Source organism: Branchiostoma lanceolatum, chromosome 8 (genome assembly GCF_035083965.1).
Source record: "Branchiostoma lanceolatum isolate klBraLanc5 chromosome 8, klBraLanc5.hap2, whole genome shotgun sequence".
In the NCBI taxonomy this organism is placed as follows: domain Eukaryota; kingdom Metazoa; phylum Chordata; class Leptocardii; order Amphioxiformes; family Branchiostomatidae; genus Branchiostoma; species Branchiostoma lanceolatum.
In genome coordinates this window covers 4,296,170-4,316,718 of record NC_089729.1, presented here as the reverse complement: position 1 = coordinate 4,316,718, position 20,549 = coordinate 4,296,170, and the positions used below count along the sequence as shown (strand labels likewise).

The 20,549-nt window shown below is 40.6% G+C and overlaps 2 protein-coding genes across 4 annotated transcripts; one reads left to right on the top strand and one right to left on the bottom strand.

The window, feature by feature from the left end:
* Positions 1-413: 413 nt before the first annotated feature.
* LOC136439755 (large ribosomal subunit protein uL16-like) lies at positions 414-5,046 on the bottom strand. Of its 2 annotated transcripts, none has more exons than XM_066435321.1 (7): positions 5,019-5,046; positions 4,416-4,442; positions 3,820-3,878; positions 3,314-3,408; positions 2,839-2,990; positions 2,329-2,491; positions 414-630 (listed from the first exon to the last, which is right to left on the bottom strand). In XM_066435321.1, exons 2-7 carry the CDS (start codon positions 4,436-4,438, stop codon positions 472-474), a joined length of 651 nt encoding a protein of 216 aa, XP_066291418.1. In that variant the 5' UTR covers positions 4,439-4,442; positions 5,019-5,046; the 3' UTR covers positions 414-471. The 2 variants fall into 2 exon arrangements, with proteins under 2 accessions (XP_066291418.1, XP_066291420.1); XM_066435323.1 differs by lacking the exon at positions 5,019-5,046 and adding an exon at positions 4,617-4,640.
* Positions 4,867-19,487, top strand: LOC136439718 (sorting nexin-29-like). Of its 2 annotated transcripts, XM_066435266.1 has the most exons (22): positions 4,867-5,004; positions 6,368-6,438; positions 6,640-6,692; positions 7,383-7,460; positions 7,597-7,649; positions 7,808-7,982; positions 8,362-8,432; positions 8,799-8,984; positions 9,549-10,319; positions 10,544-10,670; positions 11,628-11,669; positions 13,000-13,082; positions 13,385-13,448; positions 13,733-13,861; positions 14,228-14,313; positions 14,500-14,615; positions 15,176-15,292; positions 15,915-15,964; positions 16,268-16,355; positions 16,674-16,814; positions 17,840-17,979; positions 18,576-19,487. In XM_066435266.1, exons 1-22 carry the CDS (start codon positions 4,998-5,000, stop codon positions 18,712-18,714), a joined length of 2,787 nt encoding a protein of 928 aa, XP_066291363.1. In that variant the 5' UTR covers positions 4,867-4,997; the 3' UTR covers positions 18,715-19,487. The 2 variants fall into 2 exon arrangements, with proteins under 2 accessions (XP_066291363.1, XP_066291364.1); XM_066435267.1 differs by lacking the exon at positions 11,628-11,669 and having other exon boundaries at positions 4,868-5,004.
* The last annotated feature ends 1,062 nt before the right edge of the window (positions 19,488-20,549 follow it).

The following is a 20,549-nucleotide window of genomic DNA, read 5'->3' as shown; positions in this document are numbered from 1 at the left end:
GCTTGTCTATCATTTCCATTTGTCTGATTCTGCCAGAGGGTTCAGTGTACTTTCTGTTCGTTTCCTCTACACTTTATTTTAGTCTTTTAAATTTGCTAAAGCCAACCACTGTACAGGGAGGGCATTACTGGAATTGTTGAAAATTAAGATTTTATGTATAGCCTTCATTTCTCTCTAGAGTCATGACATAATTCGTACCACAAACATGGAAGCATTTATCACTTTACCATTAAATGCAAGCATACATACATACTTATCGAGCTGTTAAGTATTGCATTTTGGATGGGAAATGGGCTGAAATTCAGGACAGAATTTTCCTTATCTGTAAAGGGACAGTGAAAGATACTTTTAGTGTCTCAAAATGAAGTGTAACTATCAACTACTAAACTATGGACAGAACACGACAACAAACACAGGTTGACTCTTCTTTATTTTCCTTTGTTGTGATATTTTACATGGGTTCCATGTTCTCTATTTTGAAGAGACGTGCTTCTTCCATGCAGCCAGGGGCCCATGGTTGGGGAGGTACTTCACGCCAACACCGTCCGACACGAAGCGGTCAGCGGCCTTCAGTTCCAGATATTCAGGCTGGTCAAACTTGGTGAAGCCCCACCTCTTGGACACGTAGATCTGAGTGCGTAGAACAACAAAGAATATTGTTCAGTGGTACATAAAAATTAGCTGATTCGCCAAGAATTGATGGTTCTCTATTTGAAACATTGTACATGTATTCTGTGACAAGTCAATCCTTCTTATGGGATGAAGCAACCTTTAATACAATGTACAACTTAAACAAGAGTCCGTAGGACACAATTTTCCATGAAGTATTTATAGTGTGTACATCGTGAGTAAGGTGTTTGTTAATTTCCTTTGCTAGTGACCTGCTAGTTGTAAGATAAATGCATGAATCTTTCATCCCCTGCGTAAACTTTTTACATTGTCACAGCCTTCGTACTACAAACTACAAGTGTGGTAAGTTTGAAGGTCCAGAGATTTCCCATTTTCACACGGCGATCTTGAATTTAAAAATCGCTGTGCGTAAAAGTGCACCGCCCCGACCCATGCGCATATATGTGCGCTGCGACTGGCCATACTTATACACAGACAGGAGGTCATTCCTGCACATGTTCGCAGCTAGAACTCACAATTCCTGTTGCCGCATTGGTATGTAACTTGGCATATCGTTTACTAGGTTGCGTGTGGTGATGCACGTTGTCTATTTTACAATGTAAGAGTGACTATACGATCACAGCAAGTAGCGAAAGGATCTACCCTGTATCTGCTTACGACATTCAGCGATGCGCAACGGATTTAAAGCATGGTCTCTATGGGAGGGCAGTGGCACATGCCATTAATTATAGGGGTGCAATAACAATATTGCATTGACGATAAAACCAGTTACGGTGTAACAAAGACATCTTGCATCACCACGCCCAACCTGGCAAACGATTTACCAAGTTACACACCGATGCGACGACGGGAACTTGAGTTCTAGCTGCAAACGCGCAACCAAAAGCATTTCCAATACTCCCAGAAGGAGGTCATCCTCCTTCCCGGAGATATAATATGGCTACTGTCCACAAAAAGTTGATAGCCCTGTACCAAAGGCTCTAAGGTTTCAAGGATCCTCTTAATATTTTGTACAATAAGCCATGCTTGAAAAGTGGCTACAAATGTTCATCAAAATGTCAACCTAGATCAAATGAAACAATTAAAATCTGCTTTGTTTAGAAACACCTCAATCACTCATTATTGGGGCCAGTAATTCTGCACTAATTTTTTGTCTACATCAACATAGACAGATAACGTCGATGAAGATTAGACATCCAGGTAATAAGATACGCCAAAAAAGCAGTTACTCAAACAACTGGATATGATTTTGGAAACGGTCAGACGTTTCAAGTAGCATCCACTACTTTTGCGTCAGTGACTGTGAGCAAGATCTGTCGAACAGCAGGTTTATAACCACAAACTATGAATTGATATGCAAATAAAGAGAAGACAATTTTTTTTTTTAGATAGTCCAATAGAAAGCAAATTAGACAACTCAAGACAAGGTTGAAGTAAAAGGGGACAATAGCTCCTATTGTTTTAATATAGGAGCTACAGCTGGTTTGCCCCCAAGGCTATGTCCCAAGTGCCAGACAGTTCCACCCTTAGCCCTCCTTTCCTGTTGAGGGTTGGATTGTATATCCTCTAATATAGTGGATGCTACTTGAAACGTCTGACCGTTTCCAAAATCATATCCAGTTGTTTGAGTAACTGCTTTTTTGGCGTATAGACAGATAACAGTCAAGGTTTAACACACAGATAATACAAATCAGTCACCTTCTGGCGTCCAGGGAACTTGAATTTGGCTCGGCGTAGAGCCTCGATCACGTGGGGCTTGTTAACCTCCCTGGCACGGCACGAGATCAGGGGCTGGCCGATTTTTACACGGGCCACGGTGCCCTGAGGCTTGCCAAAGGCACCACGCATCCCAGTCTGCAATCTGTTCAACAAGCAAAAAGATTACATTTAGCACAGAGGTGCTGCAATTTCTGTAAATCGTGAACTTTTCCCAGTGGTTTATGTTCACGATTTCGTGGTTACATCTTCAAAAACATCATTTAAGTCTTCTGCCTGCATACCCTTTAGTCTAAGTACTAAGTACTGTACGTTGTACATTATGATGTTACGGAGGCACCTGTGACTGTAGTGCTGTTGTTCCAACAGCAAACTTAAAACCACGAAAACACTCAATTTTCTCTCTGATGCAAAAATACTAATTCCTCTGAACTTAAAAGCAATTTAACAATGAGGAAGAAACCTGTAAGACAGTGGTCATGCAAAACTGACCTATCAGCCCCAGCACACGACAACATTTTGTTGATGCGGATGACGTGGAAGGGGTGCACACGGATGCGGATGTGGAAGGCGTCCTTGCCGCAATGCTTCACAAGGTACTTATTACAGCAGATACGCCCCGCCTCAAGAGCTTCAGAGGACACCTGGTGAGAAGAAAAGATAGAACAATCTGTTAGGCTCTTTCATACCCAGGTCGTCTATCCAATTCCAGCATCTTTCTACTTGTAATGTATAGCTATTATTGGGCTATATTTACCTACTTTCCAATGTCATGAAACATTCCAATGTCATGAAACATAACAGAGCCTCCATTATCCAGTCTATACAAACAAAACTTAGGATTTTGTTTGTCAGAACACAAAATAAAGAGAAATCACTCACGCAGTCAATCATTCTTTTCTAAAGGTAATACTTAACAGTTCTTGAGCATCAAAAATTTACATGACAGTATCAGCAGAAGGCTTACCTGTTCATACTCATCAGACACAAGATGGACACATTGCGGGAACTCATCCACTCGTGCCTTCTTCCTGCCCAGGTCAAAGATACGAATCTTGGGGTCTGCAGAAAAGAATAGACATTTACGATTACATGATGTAGCACCACTGCATAGAACTATAATCCAACCATTATCATATTTGTAAATGGACTCAACATACACTTTGGACCTTGTTTGAAGGTTAATTCAAACACCTGCATATCATATGAACAGCTTTAACTATTAAAAATTACGAAGTGTTTGACAGTTCTCAGTATTACAAAGTGATCCATCAGTGTGACTCAGCCGAAAGATGGTGTTTGTTGATGATCATCATTGAACTGTCTTGAGGTTGTACATGAAACTCAATTTGTCACAATATTTACCACAAGGTTACTATTCCCATGTGCAATGATCAAAAGACACACTGATATTGAAAAAGAAATTCACTTCTCAACTAACACAGAATCTTTCTAAATGATAGAAGATCTTACCTGGCACACCACGGCAAAACCGTGACTTGGGATACGGCTTGTTCTTGCAGTAGCGATAGCTAAAAAGAAAAAACAGTAAAAATCTTATACTTTTTTTTTTTTTACAATAGGCAGTGTGTTAATTCCGATACTGTCCTTATCAGTGGAGAAAGGGGGGCATGCAGTAACAGATCTTGCATCATCATGACTTGCAGGGGTTCCATACAAATGATAAAGTGATAAACTTCTCATAAGTGGGTAGCATACAGCACAATATCGATTTAATTTTATTAATTTGGAGAACGTAGCGGCGTCCCGAAGATTGTGGACAGGGGATAGTCTCTCCTGTAACTCTGGTACTTCAAACTTTAGTCAGACCATGTCAGCTACATGAACAAACCACGCAGTAGGATGAGCTGTGTGGTTCCTTTCTATCCCCCCCTTAGCGATAGCGTATTGATTATTTGGCCTCTTTTACAATTTCGTTCCACGACTGAAAACTTCGAGTTTTCTAATGTAGGAGACAAATAACTGTAGAAATATTATGATATCACCATCTATACTGAAGAAAAATTGATCAACTTGGGCTGATCTGAACACGTATGTGCGCTACTTACCAACGGGCTGGTCGGCGCCCCATTTTGCTGCAAGAAAATAGACAAAAACGACTTAACCAACAAACAAAAATTACTTAGATAGCTTTAACGTCTTCTATTTCAACGTTCGATTGTAATAAATTGCATAGATGGTGTTTAAATATCCAGGATGACTACAGATTTCGAGACGATATCGCATGAAATGGTTATCGGATTCCTTACCTTGCGAAAGAGGGGGAAGAGAGGAAGTTCCCGGATGAATGACCTTTGGGATGTTACAGTTTTCTCAAAGGGGTGTTTGTGATGGAATCTATACTCATTGAAATCAAGCTTATATGTAGATTGTGGATGTCATATCATAACATATTATTTATTGGGAAATATGTGTTGCATTAGAATTACATTGTTATTAAATATGTATTGATTTATGAATACAGAATCAATATTTTGACATGTCTAGTGGACTAGTCCGATATGACCTGATCGTATTTTGGCTGGGAGAGTGGAAGAGGAAGCGATGGAAGTGGAATGAAAAATCTCTCTACAACAGACCTCTGCTTCCCGTCTTGAAGAATCGCAGTGAGCCATAGGGAAGGAGAGACTATGAGTGGTAAGACAGATTACCTGATCTATCGCCTGACGCTTGTGTTACTCAGAAACGCTCAGTTGATTGCCGGGTGTTGTGGACTTCGGTGACAGCATTTAGAGTAGATTTTGCTGAATGCTTGTCAACATGTGATGTGATCTTGTGACACACTTGTTTGGACCAACGTCCTGTTTACATGCCTGCTGTTCAAATCAGACCCTGCTGTCACTCTATAACGTGAAAACTTGGCTACCTGGTAACCAAAGAACTCGCAATGATGACAGAGCAGAAAAAACGCCCAAATCTTAAGTCAGTTCCCCAAAATATTTAATCTAATTTTGCATGAGTCAAACTTGGATGCCAAAACTGTTGCAATCGTGGGGCCTGGACGTATTGTACATAATTAATCAGTCAGAATATGCATATTCCTTATTGAAAACCAAAGAAAATTATACGAGAAGCAAAAGCTGCAGAAGGTACTAGTATCTTGCTAAATGGAAGAATATTGGTCACAACTATCTGTTGCATCAATTATTTAAAACATTAACACAAAATTGTCTGATCAAATCAGGAAGATCAACAGGCCACACTACTGATGTCATAAGTAGTGAAGGAAAACAGCTGGTCTTATTTTGTCTATTTGATGTAATAGTTGCTTAGAGGAGGCAAGCTATGGAAATGGTCTCCTAATACCTCATCACATTTGATAAACTTGCAAAAACCCAAAGGGGCGATCCCGATCCGCAACGCTTGGGAATCAAGCGCGCTTACAGTGTACCACTAGGTTAAAAGGTCTAGACCAGTTAGACTGGTCAGTTAGTGGAGGTTGATCCCCACTGTTACAAACTCCAGCCATTATTTCATGACCGTATGAAGTGTCAGATATGTGACTGACCTTTGCCCAGCGTGTTCTCACCATGTGTACAGACACGTGTGGATGGTGTGATAAACACACTAGTTATACTTACAATTAGGTCACCACGTCACTTAAAGTTTTCTGACTAGGTCATCATAAAATGCATATGTGTTCCTGTTTCTTCCTGTGATAATCTTTGTTAGGGGAGTTAATGTCATATTCACCATGAACTTGACATATGTGGATGGAATGGGTAGGTCTCTTTATAGAATACATTTCCTTGATAACTGGGGTTTAAGCAATCTCAAATCCGATTGACCTACGGACTGGACTTTAAAAGTCTTATTCAAGTTCTTGTTTTTGCACCTGTTCAGACTCAATGGAATGCTTTAACTCGGTAGATGATGATTGATAGCCTGTTTCAGTTCCAGGCCCTACCTTCACCAAGGTAGAGCCTGGAACTGAAACAGGACGACACTCAGGCTAGATGATTGAAGGTAGATTCTGATATTTTTGTGTGTTGTTGATCAGGTGCACTTGCAGACGCTCATCAGGCTGAGCGCCAGAACCTGTTGGACAGGCTGCTGGATGGAGTCAAACAGGTGATTCAGACATTAACAGTTTCTTCAGTTTTTGTCTTTGTTTTCGTTCTCTTAACTCTCTGCAATTAAAAAAAAATAGTTCCATGTGTTATAATTTTTTTAATTTTTTTTTATATCTTACCTTGATTTTACATACAAGTTTTTCTGTGCTCCTAAATTGTAGTTGTGAGCCTTTAGGAAAAATCGTTTTTTTCCTTGCAGTGTCAGATCAGGTTTGGTGGCAGGACAGAGCTGGCCACAGACAGTGACAGCAGGTGGGTTGAACTCAAAGAAACCCCTCTCATGCCCCTCTCCCCACTAGCTATGAAATGCACCCATTATCACCTTAGACCTTACAATACACATTTCATAGATTACTAATAGTCATCCCGTGTTGAAACAATTATTCTACTCAAAGCAGAAGCATTTACATACAGCATGCAAGTTCTCTATATAGTGTCAAATTATCTGATTTGGGTTTTGATGTTTTTGACTACTCTATTCATTGGAATGGATCCAATCATTGGATCCACTTGGCATGTACACTGCACATCTCCTTCACACATTCAAAGAGTACTTATGCCTCCATTAGCTTTTACCACAGAGCTTTGGGATATTGGTGCCTGATGGAAACCAAAGTGGAGGCTTTAGCATTGTTATGCACCAGTCCTATACACCTAGACTTTGAAATAAAGAGTATACATAATGCATTATGTTGCTCTGTCCATACACATGTCATAATGTCGTTGGGTCTAAAATAAGAATTTCCTTGTAGGTATTGGGTCATGTGGTGAAAGTGTTCTTTTGCAGCAGAAAATTTCCATGGCATATCATTAACTCCCTGATTTTGAAATACATGTGTTAAATCTTTACTGCTTTACATTTGATATGTTGAAACTGGTTTTCACCTTCCATCCTTCTTCTATTTTTGTTTGACAACATTCATGACTTCTGTTTTTTCCCAGGGTTGTGTGTTTATTGAACCAGTTTGAAACAGTTCTTCAACATGGGATGAAGAGAGCCAAGGGGTTGGCTGCAATCAAGTTAGTTTTCATTAAATTTCTTCTTCAACATAGCACTAAGTGAAAGAATGCAGATGTCAGCCTTTATGCCTGTAGCATTATGCATTCTGCGACTGTGTATAAGTACACTGTAGTTGATTTATGATCTCTGTTACAGGCAGGTAACACAACAGGTCACAGGTATCAACATGAAAGGTGAAACAGAACCAGGTGAGTGTGAAACTGAAAGTACCTTGTGATTGCTTTGTCCATTGTTTTGCTTCTGAAGTTTTCTCTGAATTATATTTGTGAAGATGTGACCAAGGACACTATATAATGTCCTTGATGTGGCCCACTTAAATGAACATTATCTACCCTCCCCGCCCTAGTCTTCTGGCAGTGTATGAGAGAACATCTGAACAAACACGAGCTTCAGCGCTACCTGATGCTGCAGCAGGTTACCACGGACGCAGGGCGGGGCAGGGCGTGGCTCAGGTCAGCCCTGAACGAACACTCGCTGGAGAGATACCTGCATTCCTTACTGGGGAACACTAATCTACTCAGGTACTTATGATGGGCTTTTTTCTTATAGGGGACATTTTGATGACTATAGAAAGGAACTGTCACAATTTTAAGGAGTAATGGTTAAGAATAAGATTTGTTGACTTCTATAACATGTGCAAAGGCCATAAAATGTTCTATTCACCTTCACATTATAATTTTAATGCATTTTCCTAAATCATCAGCAAAACGCTATGTCAAAGGGAGTTTACCAATACCGTAAACTTATGGTGGAAGCTCACACTGTCTCAAAGACTGAAATAATTCAAGTGTCTTTTTGTGACCTGTTTTAGTTGTGTTTCCAATCCCCTTGGCTGATGGTCATAAAACAGTAAGAAAGAGCTGGAAGGATGGTCTGACATTGTTCAATGCTTATTTCCAGACAACACTATGATGACTGGGCCTTTGTCCTGGATGATGAGAGATCCAGCATGCTTCCTAACATGGCTGCAGGTAAACAACACTACCATCTGTACATCATTCTGGATAGTTCTAAAAACTAGGAGATCACTGAATGCTAAGTTATAATAAATGTACTTGCAGCAAATCAACTCATCTTCTCAGAAAAAAAAGTTGTACATGTATTTGGATACGATCTACGACCTAAAGTTCAGTCAGATTCAAAATTACATCGACTTATTCCTGATTTTATAATCAGAGAATTTCTTTTGAAAATTCAGTTCAGTAATCTATTCTTATGTCACATCATCAGTCTTGCATTTATATGAATTATGATTATCTAAAATGTAGTCAAATAAGCAAAGTTAGTTGCCATACTTAAATCCGTTGCTGTAGTCAACCTGTTGTATTTTCCCCTAGGCCTGGGCTCCATACTGTTTGCCATCAATATAGACAAAGCAGAGCTGAACACAGTAAAGCAGGCGTCCACTGCCTCCCTACTGGAGCCACTGGCCACCATGGTGGGGAATGTCACCAGTGGAGTCACCAGTCAGAAACCTGGGGAGGAACCACAACCTGTGTATGCATTAGATGTGCCCAGTGGAGGTGAGTGTCTTCTGTGGGACCCTCTTGGTATGAATGGCTTTTGTCACCAAAACAGCAGGCTTGACTTAGGACATTGGATAAACAACTAGGGGGCCAAAACCTATACCACTTACTCTCTGTCCAAAGAGCTATCTACCACTCAAAAATCAGGACCATAGCATGTCCAGAACATGAGATATCAAAGCAGGAAGTTCGGCTTCAGTACCCTAACAAGTAGCTAGGGGACCCAAAATCTAATCATTTCCATGTCTCATCAAGATCTACCCACCTACCAAATATCAAGACAATCCATGCAAGCCTTCTAGAGTTATGCTGTTTGTTACAAACACACACACAAACGCTACCCTCTGCATAACCTTCTTGGTGAAGGTAATAATAATGTAACATATAATTGGACTATTAGTCTTCTTTGTCTTTTCATTTGCTACCTTCAGTTCCCATGTCTATTGTTTGGGCCATAACTATAAATGGTAGTACGTACCTTGATGTAGATTTAAGTGATTTTGTTGGTACATAACAAGGTACAGATACGCTCTAACTGTATGGGACCTTCTTTTCTCACAGACACTTCTTCCAGCAAAGACAAAAAGAAGGACAAGAAGAAGAAGAAAAAGAAAGTGGCCACCATTATTGACAGTGACTCCCCTCCAAGCCCCTTCTATGCTTCCAAGTCACAACCAATGTCTGAAGGCTCTGTATCTTTCAAAGAGCCAAGCCTTGACTTTGGAACCGGCTCCCCACCTATAGCAATCGTAAAACCTGGTGATCAAGTTCTAGCAAGGAGCTATCCTAGCGACAGCCCCGACCTATCTTATCTGTCTTCATCCTTCCCGACAAAGACTCCTCCCCCTACTCCTTACGATTCAGCAATGTTGACGCACCAAAGTCAACTTCAGGATAGCTCAGACTACATGAGCGCGAGACTGAACGCGATGTCCATGGAGCAAGGGGAGGATGAGGGGATGATCGCCGGCGCGCCGCAAACCCTCTCCACGTCCTTCCCCGTCAAGACTCCGCCTCCTACGCCGTACGATTCGTCAATGATGAAGTACCAGCATGCACTGGAGGAGGAGACAGACTACATCAGTAAGAAGCTGAAGGAAGTTTCCTCCCAGGAAATGTCGGGGAGTCCCTCAGCACCAAGATGGTCCATCAGCACAGGTGGGTCCAAGGATCTGGGAGATTCACAGTCTTACGACGAGGACAGCATGGGGGAAGATATCAGGAGGTCGTCTGATAACGGCTCCGGTAATCTGATGTTGTACGGCGAAGAACGGACGGGAGAGGCTGCAGATCTGTTTCCTGTGACTGCAGAAGATGATTTCACATCTTCAGGTAAAAGATTTACCAACATTTCTGACTCTGTTCTCAAACTTTGTTTGGATTATTGTCATCTGTCTTATCTAAATATTGAGTATAACAGAAGGTATCAGATTCTGTTATGTGACTACTGAATAGCATTTAGTGCAATTTAGTTCTTGGATGTATACCTAATTATAACAACTGCACTTTGAAGTAAACCTTGTTTGGTAAATCGTTCTTTGCAAAATGAATTCCAGAGACGATGTCAGAGTCGCACACGAGACCGGAGTCCTTTCCCCGGTCAGATTCCCTCCCACAGTACGGAGCAGACATGGAGAGTGCAGCCATGGCCGTGGTACTGGCACAACAGGGCCTGGACATCAGGTTAGAGTGGTCCCATTCATCTTACAGTACTACATACAATGTACATGTAACATGTAACATGATCAATTAACGTCCGATTTATTCAAAACGTATTTATCTTAAAACCGCGCGGACAGAGCCAAATTTCAAACCCATGGGCAGAAATATCAGCTCTTCTAAAAAGAAAATGCATGGTCTGTAAGATTTTCTCCGCCTGTTTAACGCCGTGCGAGCATGTATTTATACTGAGGTATATGATGAAGAATTGTGCTAGGGTAACCCAGTATCGTCCACTGAATCTTTTCCCTTCTAGCGCTATATGCTTGAAGAACATAGACCAGAAAAAAATGCACAGTAACTGTCACTATGTCTGTCCGGCCACTTGCTTCACACGATGGAAAAAAACAATGTTTATCTGTAAATTTCCCCCACATGCGCGGCACGAGGGGTTCACATGGTAAACGCATGGCCATTATGTTTTGCTGTGCAAAAATTAAAGAGATGGCTAAGGATCATACTTATGATGTTCTTTATTGCTCATGAGAACGGGCTTTGGCATAATACACCACGACATGTGGACTTGAGCCAAACCGGACGTAAATAGGTTCTGCACGTAAATAGGTCATGTTACGTTATTTGATTATCATTTGCTGGTGTAGCACCCTTTAGAGGTGCTGTTTTCAATCATTCACAGACAGAAAGACTTCTTCTTTCAATTGGTAAATGCCCTCCAAATATAGTCTGTAAACAAAGGTACTTGTTTCATGTGTCGTGTCTTTTCATCTTTCTATGATTATTGCATGTAAAGGTAGATACTGTAGAGACAAATTGGCACACAAGGCCTATCTAATTCAGAACCATGTCTAAGACTACATCTTGTGACCTACCTCAGCTGTTTATAGTTCTAGTTTCTGCCTATCTGCTTGTTGTACTTGTAGCCTTCACTTGCTCAATCTGTCTGTGTGTTTCTTCTCTCAGACTTCCATCTGCAGCATACCTGCCCACACACATCCACACCAGGTCTGTGCTACATCCACAACATCTCTTCCTTCACCTGTTATCTTCTTTCTATATGCATATTCAAATACATTTGCACATGTAACGTTGGGTAACCTAAATTCGGGATTTTTCCGATAATGGTTGACTGAAATCAATCTAGCAGAACAATAAACCATCCTTTTTTTCTATTATTCTGTCAGTATCATGTACTATCTTTGCACTAATCATATATATGGTAGATTTTGTCTCTAGTCGTGCTGACACCATAATATTTCAACTTGAAACTACCGTCCGCCGCACGCACAATTACGGTGCTGTCGGACAGGGGGGCACATTAATTCGGGAGAGAAGATTCGTCTTGAATATCTTACCGCTAATCACATTTTATACAGCAGCTATTCGTTCCATCCTTGGCTTGAGGAGAGTGCTATGGATATAGACGTGTCCAAGTAAAAAAAAAGTACACGAAAAAACGGCCGTACCGCACACATCAGGCCAGTTCGGGAACAACCCGTGTGTTGAGTCGGTAGAACTTCACTCAAAGTCGGCCCATCGTCATCATCGGGCAACGTGTAACGTTACATTATTCATCGGGGCGTTAGCTGGATGCCGTAGAAATGGTAATACTACTATGTCCATGTGTTCCTTGTTGTGTTAGGAGCAAACTTTGAGGAAAATATCTTCCTCAGTCCACTATCACACGCAGCATTTAGACAAAAAAGTGTTCCTCACAAACCTTTGTCGTCTGCTTGACAACAGGATTCTGGTTAACAATATGGCGGCGGGAAAATACACGTGCCGTAGGTTGTAGCAACAGAGAGGAGTTTTGATGATTGATCACACTTAGAATCCAGTTGCAGGTTAGCAAAAGAGATTGTAATAAGTTGTCTTGTAAATAATTGTGTTTAGCAGGAAGCGGATGTGACATTTTTCTTATAAACCAGCCGACAACCATGTTGTGTAATTCTCCCACGAAGCCCTCAGACTGTTCCAATAAGGGACGGAGAGTTTTTGACCGCGTCGCCTTATAATGCATGCTTATCGAAGCTTTTCAGACAGTGTTCTGAATACGTTAGTCTGTCAAGTTTGAATTTCTAGCGGTATTACTGATGTTGCATCTAGCAAATATCCCTAAATACCCCGTTTTCGAAAAATCCCGACTTTAAGTACCCCACGAATTTAGGTTACCCAACGTTAATTCTAAATGTGAAATAAATGTTAGGATATGTCAAATTATTTCGCCACCATTCTGATAAACACTGCCCTAATGCCTATTACATTTACATGCACGTCTTAGAAAATGATTTGAAGACAACTATTACAAGGACACTTGTAACCTCCTATTTCACAGTTCAGTGAGAACACAGGGAGATGGCAGTGTTGCTACTACATTACCAGCCTCGAGCTCGCCCAGACACGAGACCATGTCAACAAGTAAGGGACCTTCACAATTATACTTTGATAAGTTTTATTTCAGAATCGAAGGGGCAGACAAAAATTTGCTGGATCAGCTCTTATATTTGCTATGATTTTTTTTACTCTTTGACTCAATTATAATCATTGTTTTGTGAACCTTTAAGCACATAATGTTACAGCTGTGTTTTGCCATATGTGAATCAATGGCACAATGCAAATGTGCACAAAATAGTCATGCATTTTGCAACATACATTTACTAACCTTTTTACCATCTACTGGTTTTCATTTTGTCCTCTCTTCTTCTCTCTGTCTTCACCAGGTGAGTTGAAGCAAGCCGTGGTGGCCATGATGTTGAGGAAAGATGAAGTAGAGGAACAGAACAGGTAAAAGAAGAAGCAAAAAATAAATGTTTTTGTGAATTGTATTTTTCCAATAACCTGAAACATTTTGACATGATTCGTGAATAGTTTCATCAGGTTGGTAAGTCACTGAATAAAAAAGACTCGCTGCCTATAATTGCCTTGAGGAAGGTGACAGATGGTCACCGAAACGTTGGTCGAATAAATCACTTGGTTGTGTAAAGAGAGTCTTTTTATTCAATTTTTGATGTGATGTCTCCTATGTAATTCCACAAACCTGATGAGTTTTACCTTCATTGTTTGGGAAGGTCCATGAGGAGCTTGCTAGATGCAGAAATGGAGAACTCAGCAAGGTTAAGAGTGGAGACGGAGGAACTGAAGAAGAAACACAGTTTGCAACAGGAGAGAAGCACAACCAAGATACAGGCTCTAACCAGGTAAGTTAAAGTTAAAGACGCATAGGGGTGGCGCCCATCTCCATTTCTATAGCCCTTGGGCCACACACATTTGTGCAAGTCACTACAGCAGGGGGCTGATCCGCTGGTAGTGATGTGTGTGTTTAGCTACCATACTCTTTCCCAAATGCTGAGTGCTAAGCAGAGAAAGCAGCATGTACCATTTTTAAAGTCTGTTGCGCTGGTTGTTGCACCTTTTTTTGCACGTGTTATTAAGTTTGTAAAGTACATGACATTCAATGATTGTATAGATAATTTCTAGCAACCGACATGAATTATTTTGAGATTATACACATGTAGCATTTAGAACAAGTGGAAAATTCCTCTATTTCCTTCTGTCTTTCTAAGGGAGAATGAAGTCCTGAAGCATCAGCTGAAGAAGTATGTTGGGGCTGTACAGATGCTGAAGAGATCAGGGGCACAGGGAAGTGAGAGTAAGTATAAAACTTTGAATACATCTTGGTTTGCTGCATGTAATTTTAACAGCACGATATCTGTTAATTAGCATATTTATAGAAATGAATCTAATAGTACACATGATATGCTTACGATCACAAAAGTTTTAAGGAAAGCCATGGATACCTTATTGGAAGGATTGAACCATGTTCTGCACATTCCAGTTCTGGCAGGACTGGTGAGAGTTCAGGAGGATGAACAGCCGGCCCCCCCTCCCCCTCCTGAGGGAACTGTGGACTACAGTGAGGAGGCTGCACAGTACAAGGAGAAACTCATTCAGGTGTTGTATTGGTTGCATTGTTATCAACAACTTTATTGTAAAGCAGGGATATTCTTGTGTGCAGTTATTGTCTTAGTCAAGTCTGATGATTTTCATCATATGTGAATGCTCATGAAGTACATTTGGCAATCCCAGCAGCGATAGCCTGTATTTTAGGGCATAGCTAGTATTTGTTTTTCTTGTTTTTGACATTTTCTATACCAGATATCTTGCTGTATACTTATACTGTACGTAAAGGGGTACTGCAAAATTCTGTATATTTTTGAGGTAGTCCCATAGCCTTTTTGATGTCATGGGGGCTGTTGGCTGTGTCTATAGGGCATGGTATTGGAAGGCATGGCCCATCCCTCTCCTTCCACCGCCTTTTACCTCCCCAACCAAAGTCAGGTACCTATTTTTACAGCCGGGCACCATTTTTACACAAGGGGCACAACATTGGTGGCATGTCAGGGGATTCAAACCCAGGACCTCTGGGCCAAACACACCAGTTTTGCTAACACGCCGCCGCATGTGTATGTGAAAGAATAGTATAATTAATGTATAATGTTGATTTTGTGCAGGTGGCAGAGATGCATGGTGAACTGATGCAGTTTAATGAACACCTCCACATGGACCTGCTGTCTAAGGACAACCTCATCCAGCGGCTTAAGGAGGAGCTGGTGGAGCTCAGGGGACCGGTACGTTTCCAGCATAAAAGTTAAAGTCAAAGTGGTCCCATGCATCGAAGATGCGTAGGGGGGCGCCCATCTCCCATTTGAAGCCCTTGGGCCACACAAGTGCAAGTCACTACAGCAGGGGGCTGGTCCGCTGGTAGTGATGTGTGTGTTTAACTTCCATACTCTTTCCCAAATGCTAAGTGCTAAGCAGAGAAAGAGAAATGTACCATTTTTGAAGTCTTTGGTATGACCCGGCCGGGGTTCGAACTCACGACCTACCGTATGCAAGGCGAACACTCTACCAATTAGGCCATTGCACCGGTTCCAACATACTCTTTATTTATTTATTTATTTACATGTATTAACATTCACCACACACTTGTGGATGGGGTGAGAGAACAGGTGGTATCGCCTTTTCTAGCTCTCACCCCAGAAAGAGGCGTAAGTCTTTGAAATAGCAATGGTTGATAGAAATCACTTAGTAGTAGCTTTGGGTAATCAACTGGTTTAGCATCAAACTAATGAAAAGTTGTTGGGGATGCCTTGATTCTTAGCCTACAGAAGGAAACTTTCTCCTAGGCTTTTTCTACATTCTGAATAGTAGATATGGTGACCACAGAGTCTTATTCTTTTCTGTCCACAGCTACCAGAAGACAGTGTTACAGAGGAGACCAGTGGGACTGATGCTGACCTGTAAGTTATTGGCTGATCTATCAATTCTTTATCTTTTAACTGCTTCATCTATGGATCAACATCTGTCTGCAACAATTAAGCAATGCTACATGTACATTGTGTATTTAGCACTCAGCTTGGCCATGTACATGTGATGTAGTTTAGAAGCCTAGTAAATGTAGTACAGACAATGTATTTCTGGAGCCTTGCACTGTGGAAACAACATATAGAACTATATATACATATATACTGTAGTTACTAAACTGTCCTGAAGAATTTGTAGCTCACCGGAGCTGATGCATGTACATATGTCTTGTCCTGCAGGAGCCTGGTGACCAGAGCACTTGTCAATATCTGGATCCCTTCAGTCTTCCTACGGGGCAAGGCATCAGACACACACCATGTTTACCAGGTAATGTCCTTCCATCAAACACTTCAAACACAGTCACAAATAGTAACAATGTCTCAGAAGAGGACTTACCCCGTGTAGATCTTGGACCTGAGTAGCCAATATTACAGTTTGTTGTTCAAAGGTATAAGATATACATGTAGCTTGCGCTACTGGTACATTTCAAGAGCATTTCTTCCTGATCATGGAAAGTTTTATGTGGTACCAAAAGATGACAAAATAGAAGATAATACAATCTTTATACAATAATCCTACAAATGTACATATTTTTCATGAGCTGCTATTTGCATTGTATTCATGAATATGCTGTTTATCAACCAGGTGTACATCAGAATAAGAGACGAAGAGTGGAACATCTACAGAAGATATGCTCAGTTCTATGAGCTCCATTCTCAGATGAAGAAGAAGTTTCCCTCTGTGGCATCGCTGGGCTTCCCTCCAAAGAAGGCCATAGGAAATAAGGTGGGATTTTTTTCTTTTTGGTCTGCATGTATGCCGCTCATAGGAGAAGCTATGAAACTTACACAGTATCTGATGTTTCTCCTTACAATTGTAGTTTAAATTATTATCATGATGTTGATTCCTTAAATCCAGTTGAATCCAGTTTCCCTCCCTACATACGAGATTTCGTTTCTACCTTACTGCTGTTTTTATATAATTATTATAATAATCTGGTATTACAGGTTACACTATTGTAACATTATGATAATATCAATGTAATGCTTTGGTCCGATTTCCAATCAGGGGCCCAGCTGGGCTGTTTGTGAAAACGAAAAATAAAAAATGCATATCAAGAAAATGCACAATATATGGTTAGGAGTAATTTTTTTACGTTTTGTGTCTTTTATTGTCTTATATATTATATTTTTCGTTCCCACAAGCTGCGCGGCCATGCCCCGGATTGGAAATGGGACCAAAGAATAAGAGTGCAAACCATAGTGTTGACTAGCTATAACATGTCTAGCCTGATTTCAATCGCCCCTCTAGCCGGCAGCCGCCTGTAACTGCTAGCTGCCTAGAGGAGGGGACAGAAACCCCCAGACAGCTGGAGTTTGCGTTATACAGACTACATGGTCTCCTCCCTGATATAAATGTGGCGTAACGGCTAGAACATTCGGCCGTCAAACAAGGGTACCCGAGTTCGATCCCGGCTTGCCCCCAGATCGATGTGTCTGGACATGCGCCCGGACGTCGTGCCACTTCACTCAGGTGTAAATGAGTACCTAGCTTCGGTTAGGGACGTCCCTGGGATAGGACGTGAAATGGAGGTCCCGTGTTTGAGGAGAGCCACACCTCGAGCACGTTAAGGAACCCACCACACTTATCGAAAGGAGTATGGGTCCTTCCCGGTGTGAGTGATTCAAAACCTACAGTCGGCCACACATGGGTTCGCCCTTAGTAATAGCCTCCGGCTAGTTGGGCAACCCTGGCATGTACATGCTGAACCAATAAATAAATAAATATGAATGTCATTCTCGGTTTGACAGGACTCCAAGTTTGTGGAAGACCGTCGTAAGCGACTGCAGAACTACCTACGTCACCTGATGAACGTCGTGGTACAGAACACCCAGGGTCTGGTGGCAGGGGCAGGCAGGGAGAGACTGGTGGGGGTCCTGCCCTTCTTTGGGTGAGCCATACATGAAACTCTAATTGTTCTAGTATGTAACCACCATTAACATAAATCTGCCAGGTTACATAACTCCGCCACCTTGAAAAACAGTTGGTTTGAGAGATCTCTAGTGCAGAATCCCCAGGTATGCATGGTTTAGATATACAGGAATGCATTGTACCGGGGACGTTAGGTTGGAGATCTGTTTGGACGTATCTTTTCAGGGTGGCAGAATTATGTACCCTGGTGTAAGTATTTTGGTAGATGGTATTAGATGATGGTAGAAATTATAGAAAAGAAGCAATATTTGGTTTTTCTCTCTCAGTATAAGAAAACTAGACATAACAGTTTTGCTCTCACGTAAGGGCTGGATTTCCAAACAATTTTAAGATTTTGATATATGTAGCATAAAATTATGGATTGAATTTCATATCATTTTGTTTGAATTTGTTGAAAGAAATCTTGAGAAAATAAAAGGATATGGGTAATGATTAGTCTATGATCATTTTGACTATTCAAAATTGCTAACAGATTCAAGGGACGTCATTGTCTGGAAAACAAGTGTTTTTGTACGTTTATTTATTTTGTACCATCATATTGCTGTGTTCTTTCAGTGACCCGTACCCACCTATATCTAACAAGCCATCCCGATCGGGACCATTTGGTCGCAAGAAGAGCAAGCAAGAAGCACCAGCACAACAAAAACAAAAACAACAACAACAACAACGCCATCAGTCCTACATGGGGCTGTGATTACTCAGGCTTCAACTGTGTTTAGATAGTTTAGAAAAGCCAGGTGCACATAACTTGATAGTATGCATTGTAAACATTACATAATGTATTAATGTTGACAGCAATGGAAAGTACATGATAATGCCAAAATCATTTTTCCTTTATTGGGAATGTTGCACTTAGATTCACATGCAAACAGTATGGCAGTTTCAATTCTGTCATACGTAGTACATGTATAGCAAAATACCAATTGTGATGATTGGTAGACTTAATCACCAAAATATTTTCGCAAGTTGTGTCTTTGGTTTAATGTTTTCAATGTTCTTCTACATGTAGTGATGAAGAGAATTCTAGAGCCTGTACTTAATTGATGGTTGTCATGATTGTACAATTTTTATTTGAAAGTGCAGAAACTGATATGTCTACTGCTTGCTAGTAACTACATGTAAGTCAGAAACAGTCTTCTCTTGCTAATGCACCAAAGAGTTTTAGGTTTTAGTTTTGCTTTTAATCGTTTGTAATTTTTGAAGATTTCTTAGTACCATAAATGATTCGATTAATGGTGTTTAATCGCTTAAAGTATGTTTCTAATAAGTATGATACTATTATTAGATAAAGTCTCTTGTATCTGAAACTTAGTAAGGGTAACAAATGAGTACAGCTCATCAAAGTTACGAAAGCCACATAATTGCAAAGAAACTTGGACCCAATGACATGCCAATAATGTAAATCCAAAACGTTTAGAAAATTGTGGATAAAGGCTGCTTTTGGATCAGGAATATAATGTTTGATGTGTATAATAGATTATGTATTCGGCTTTGCTCCCCTAAATTTCTTTTACAAGTGACAAAGAATAACATACAAAAATATGCGAGCCAACGGAAAAGCATCATGCTCCATCTGAGGTTTATTTTCTTGGTTAACAGAATAAACAAGGGTGGTGTTTAAAAAACACTCCGGCGACGTTAAGTATGGAAGAAAGGTGTGGATTGTGTCGGTTGAGGAGGTTAGTTTGTCTTTCCAATGTGCAAAAATAGGCCGGCTCTGTCATTCACTACTTCATTACAACGCTGGGGATAAAAGTTGTCATATGGCCTGTAGAGGTCTTCACGAAGGTGAGCTTTTCAACTGGATGTCGTTATGAAGTCGGAAATGAGTAGAGTCAAGTGGGGGTCTCTGTGTTCTTCAAGTATACATCTTCCTGAATGAATTTTGATTTTCAGTTGACAGCAAATGGGGACCTGTCTTTACAATTCAAATATCTATAAGGGTCTGTTTATCTATGGATAAGTTATCTATACATGAACCAGTTATATTTGATTTGCAATGAAATATTTTCGTACCAAATTTTGAGACATGGTGACTTATGCTACCTATAACGTTAGATATAGTTATTATTAAAACAAACCTTTATGTATAATGATACGCGCTGTATGATAGTTGCTATTGAGTACAAAGTACGTATGTAAACAATCATTTAGCACCACGAGGGTCATTTATAGTAATGAGCATATGCCAGTGATATATAGCCAGCCATTGAGTACAAAGTATGTAAACAAACATTTAGAATTACTTATGTTATTGATAATAATGAGCTAATGTCAGGGATATAGTGCCAACAGCGGAAGTCTCAAGTGATTGGTAATGCATGACGTAGCTGATATATAATTTCATTTGACATAACAAAGGCCAGAAGTAACACAACAGGTGGGTATTTCAAATGTGTTGCTGACCGACAGTACTCAGAGAACTAGGAGCTATAATTGAAGTCATTTGTTACTTGTCAATTCCAATAACGAAAGATACGGTGCATCATCACTTTCCACATGTTGATCGATGTACAATGTAGCATAATA

Bases quoted from the DNA above. Each gene is read 5' to 3' on its own strand.
- LOC136439755 (XM_066435321.1), bottom strand. From the start codon at position 4,438: ATGGGGCGCCGACCAGCCCGTTG. The intron at 3,879-4,415 runs GTAAGTAGCGCA...TTTTCTTTTTAG, and splicing joins GGGCGCCGACCAGCCCGTTG to CTATCGCTACTGCAAGAACA. The intron at 2,991-3,313 runs GTAAGCCTTCTG...TCTTCTCACCAG, and splicing joins TGTCTGATGAGTATGAACAG to GTGTCCTCTGAAGCTCTTGA.
- LOC136439718 (XM_066435266.1), top strand. The intron at 10,320-10,543 runs GTAAAAGATTTA...AATGAATTCCAG, and splicing joins AGATGATTTCACATCTTCAG to AGACGATGTCAGAGTCGCAC. The intron at 15,293-15,914 runs GTACGTTTCCAG...TTCTGTCCACAG, and splicing joins TGGTGGAGCTCAGGGGACCG to CTACCAGAAGACAGTGTTAC.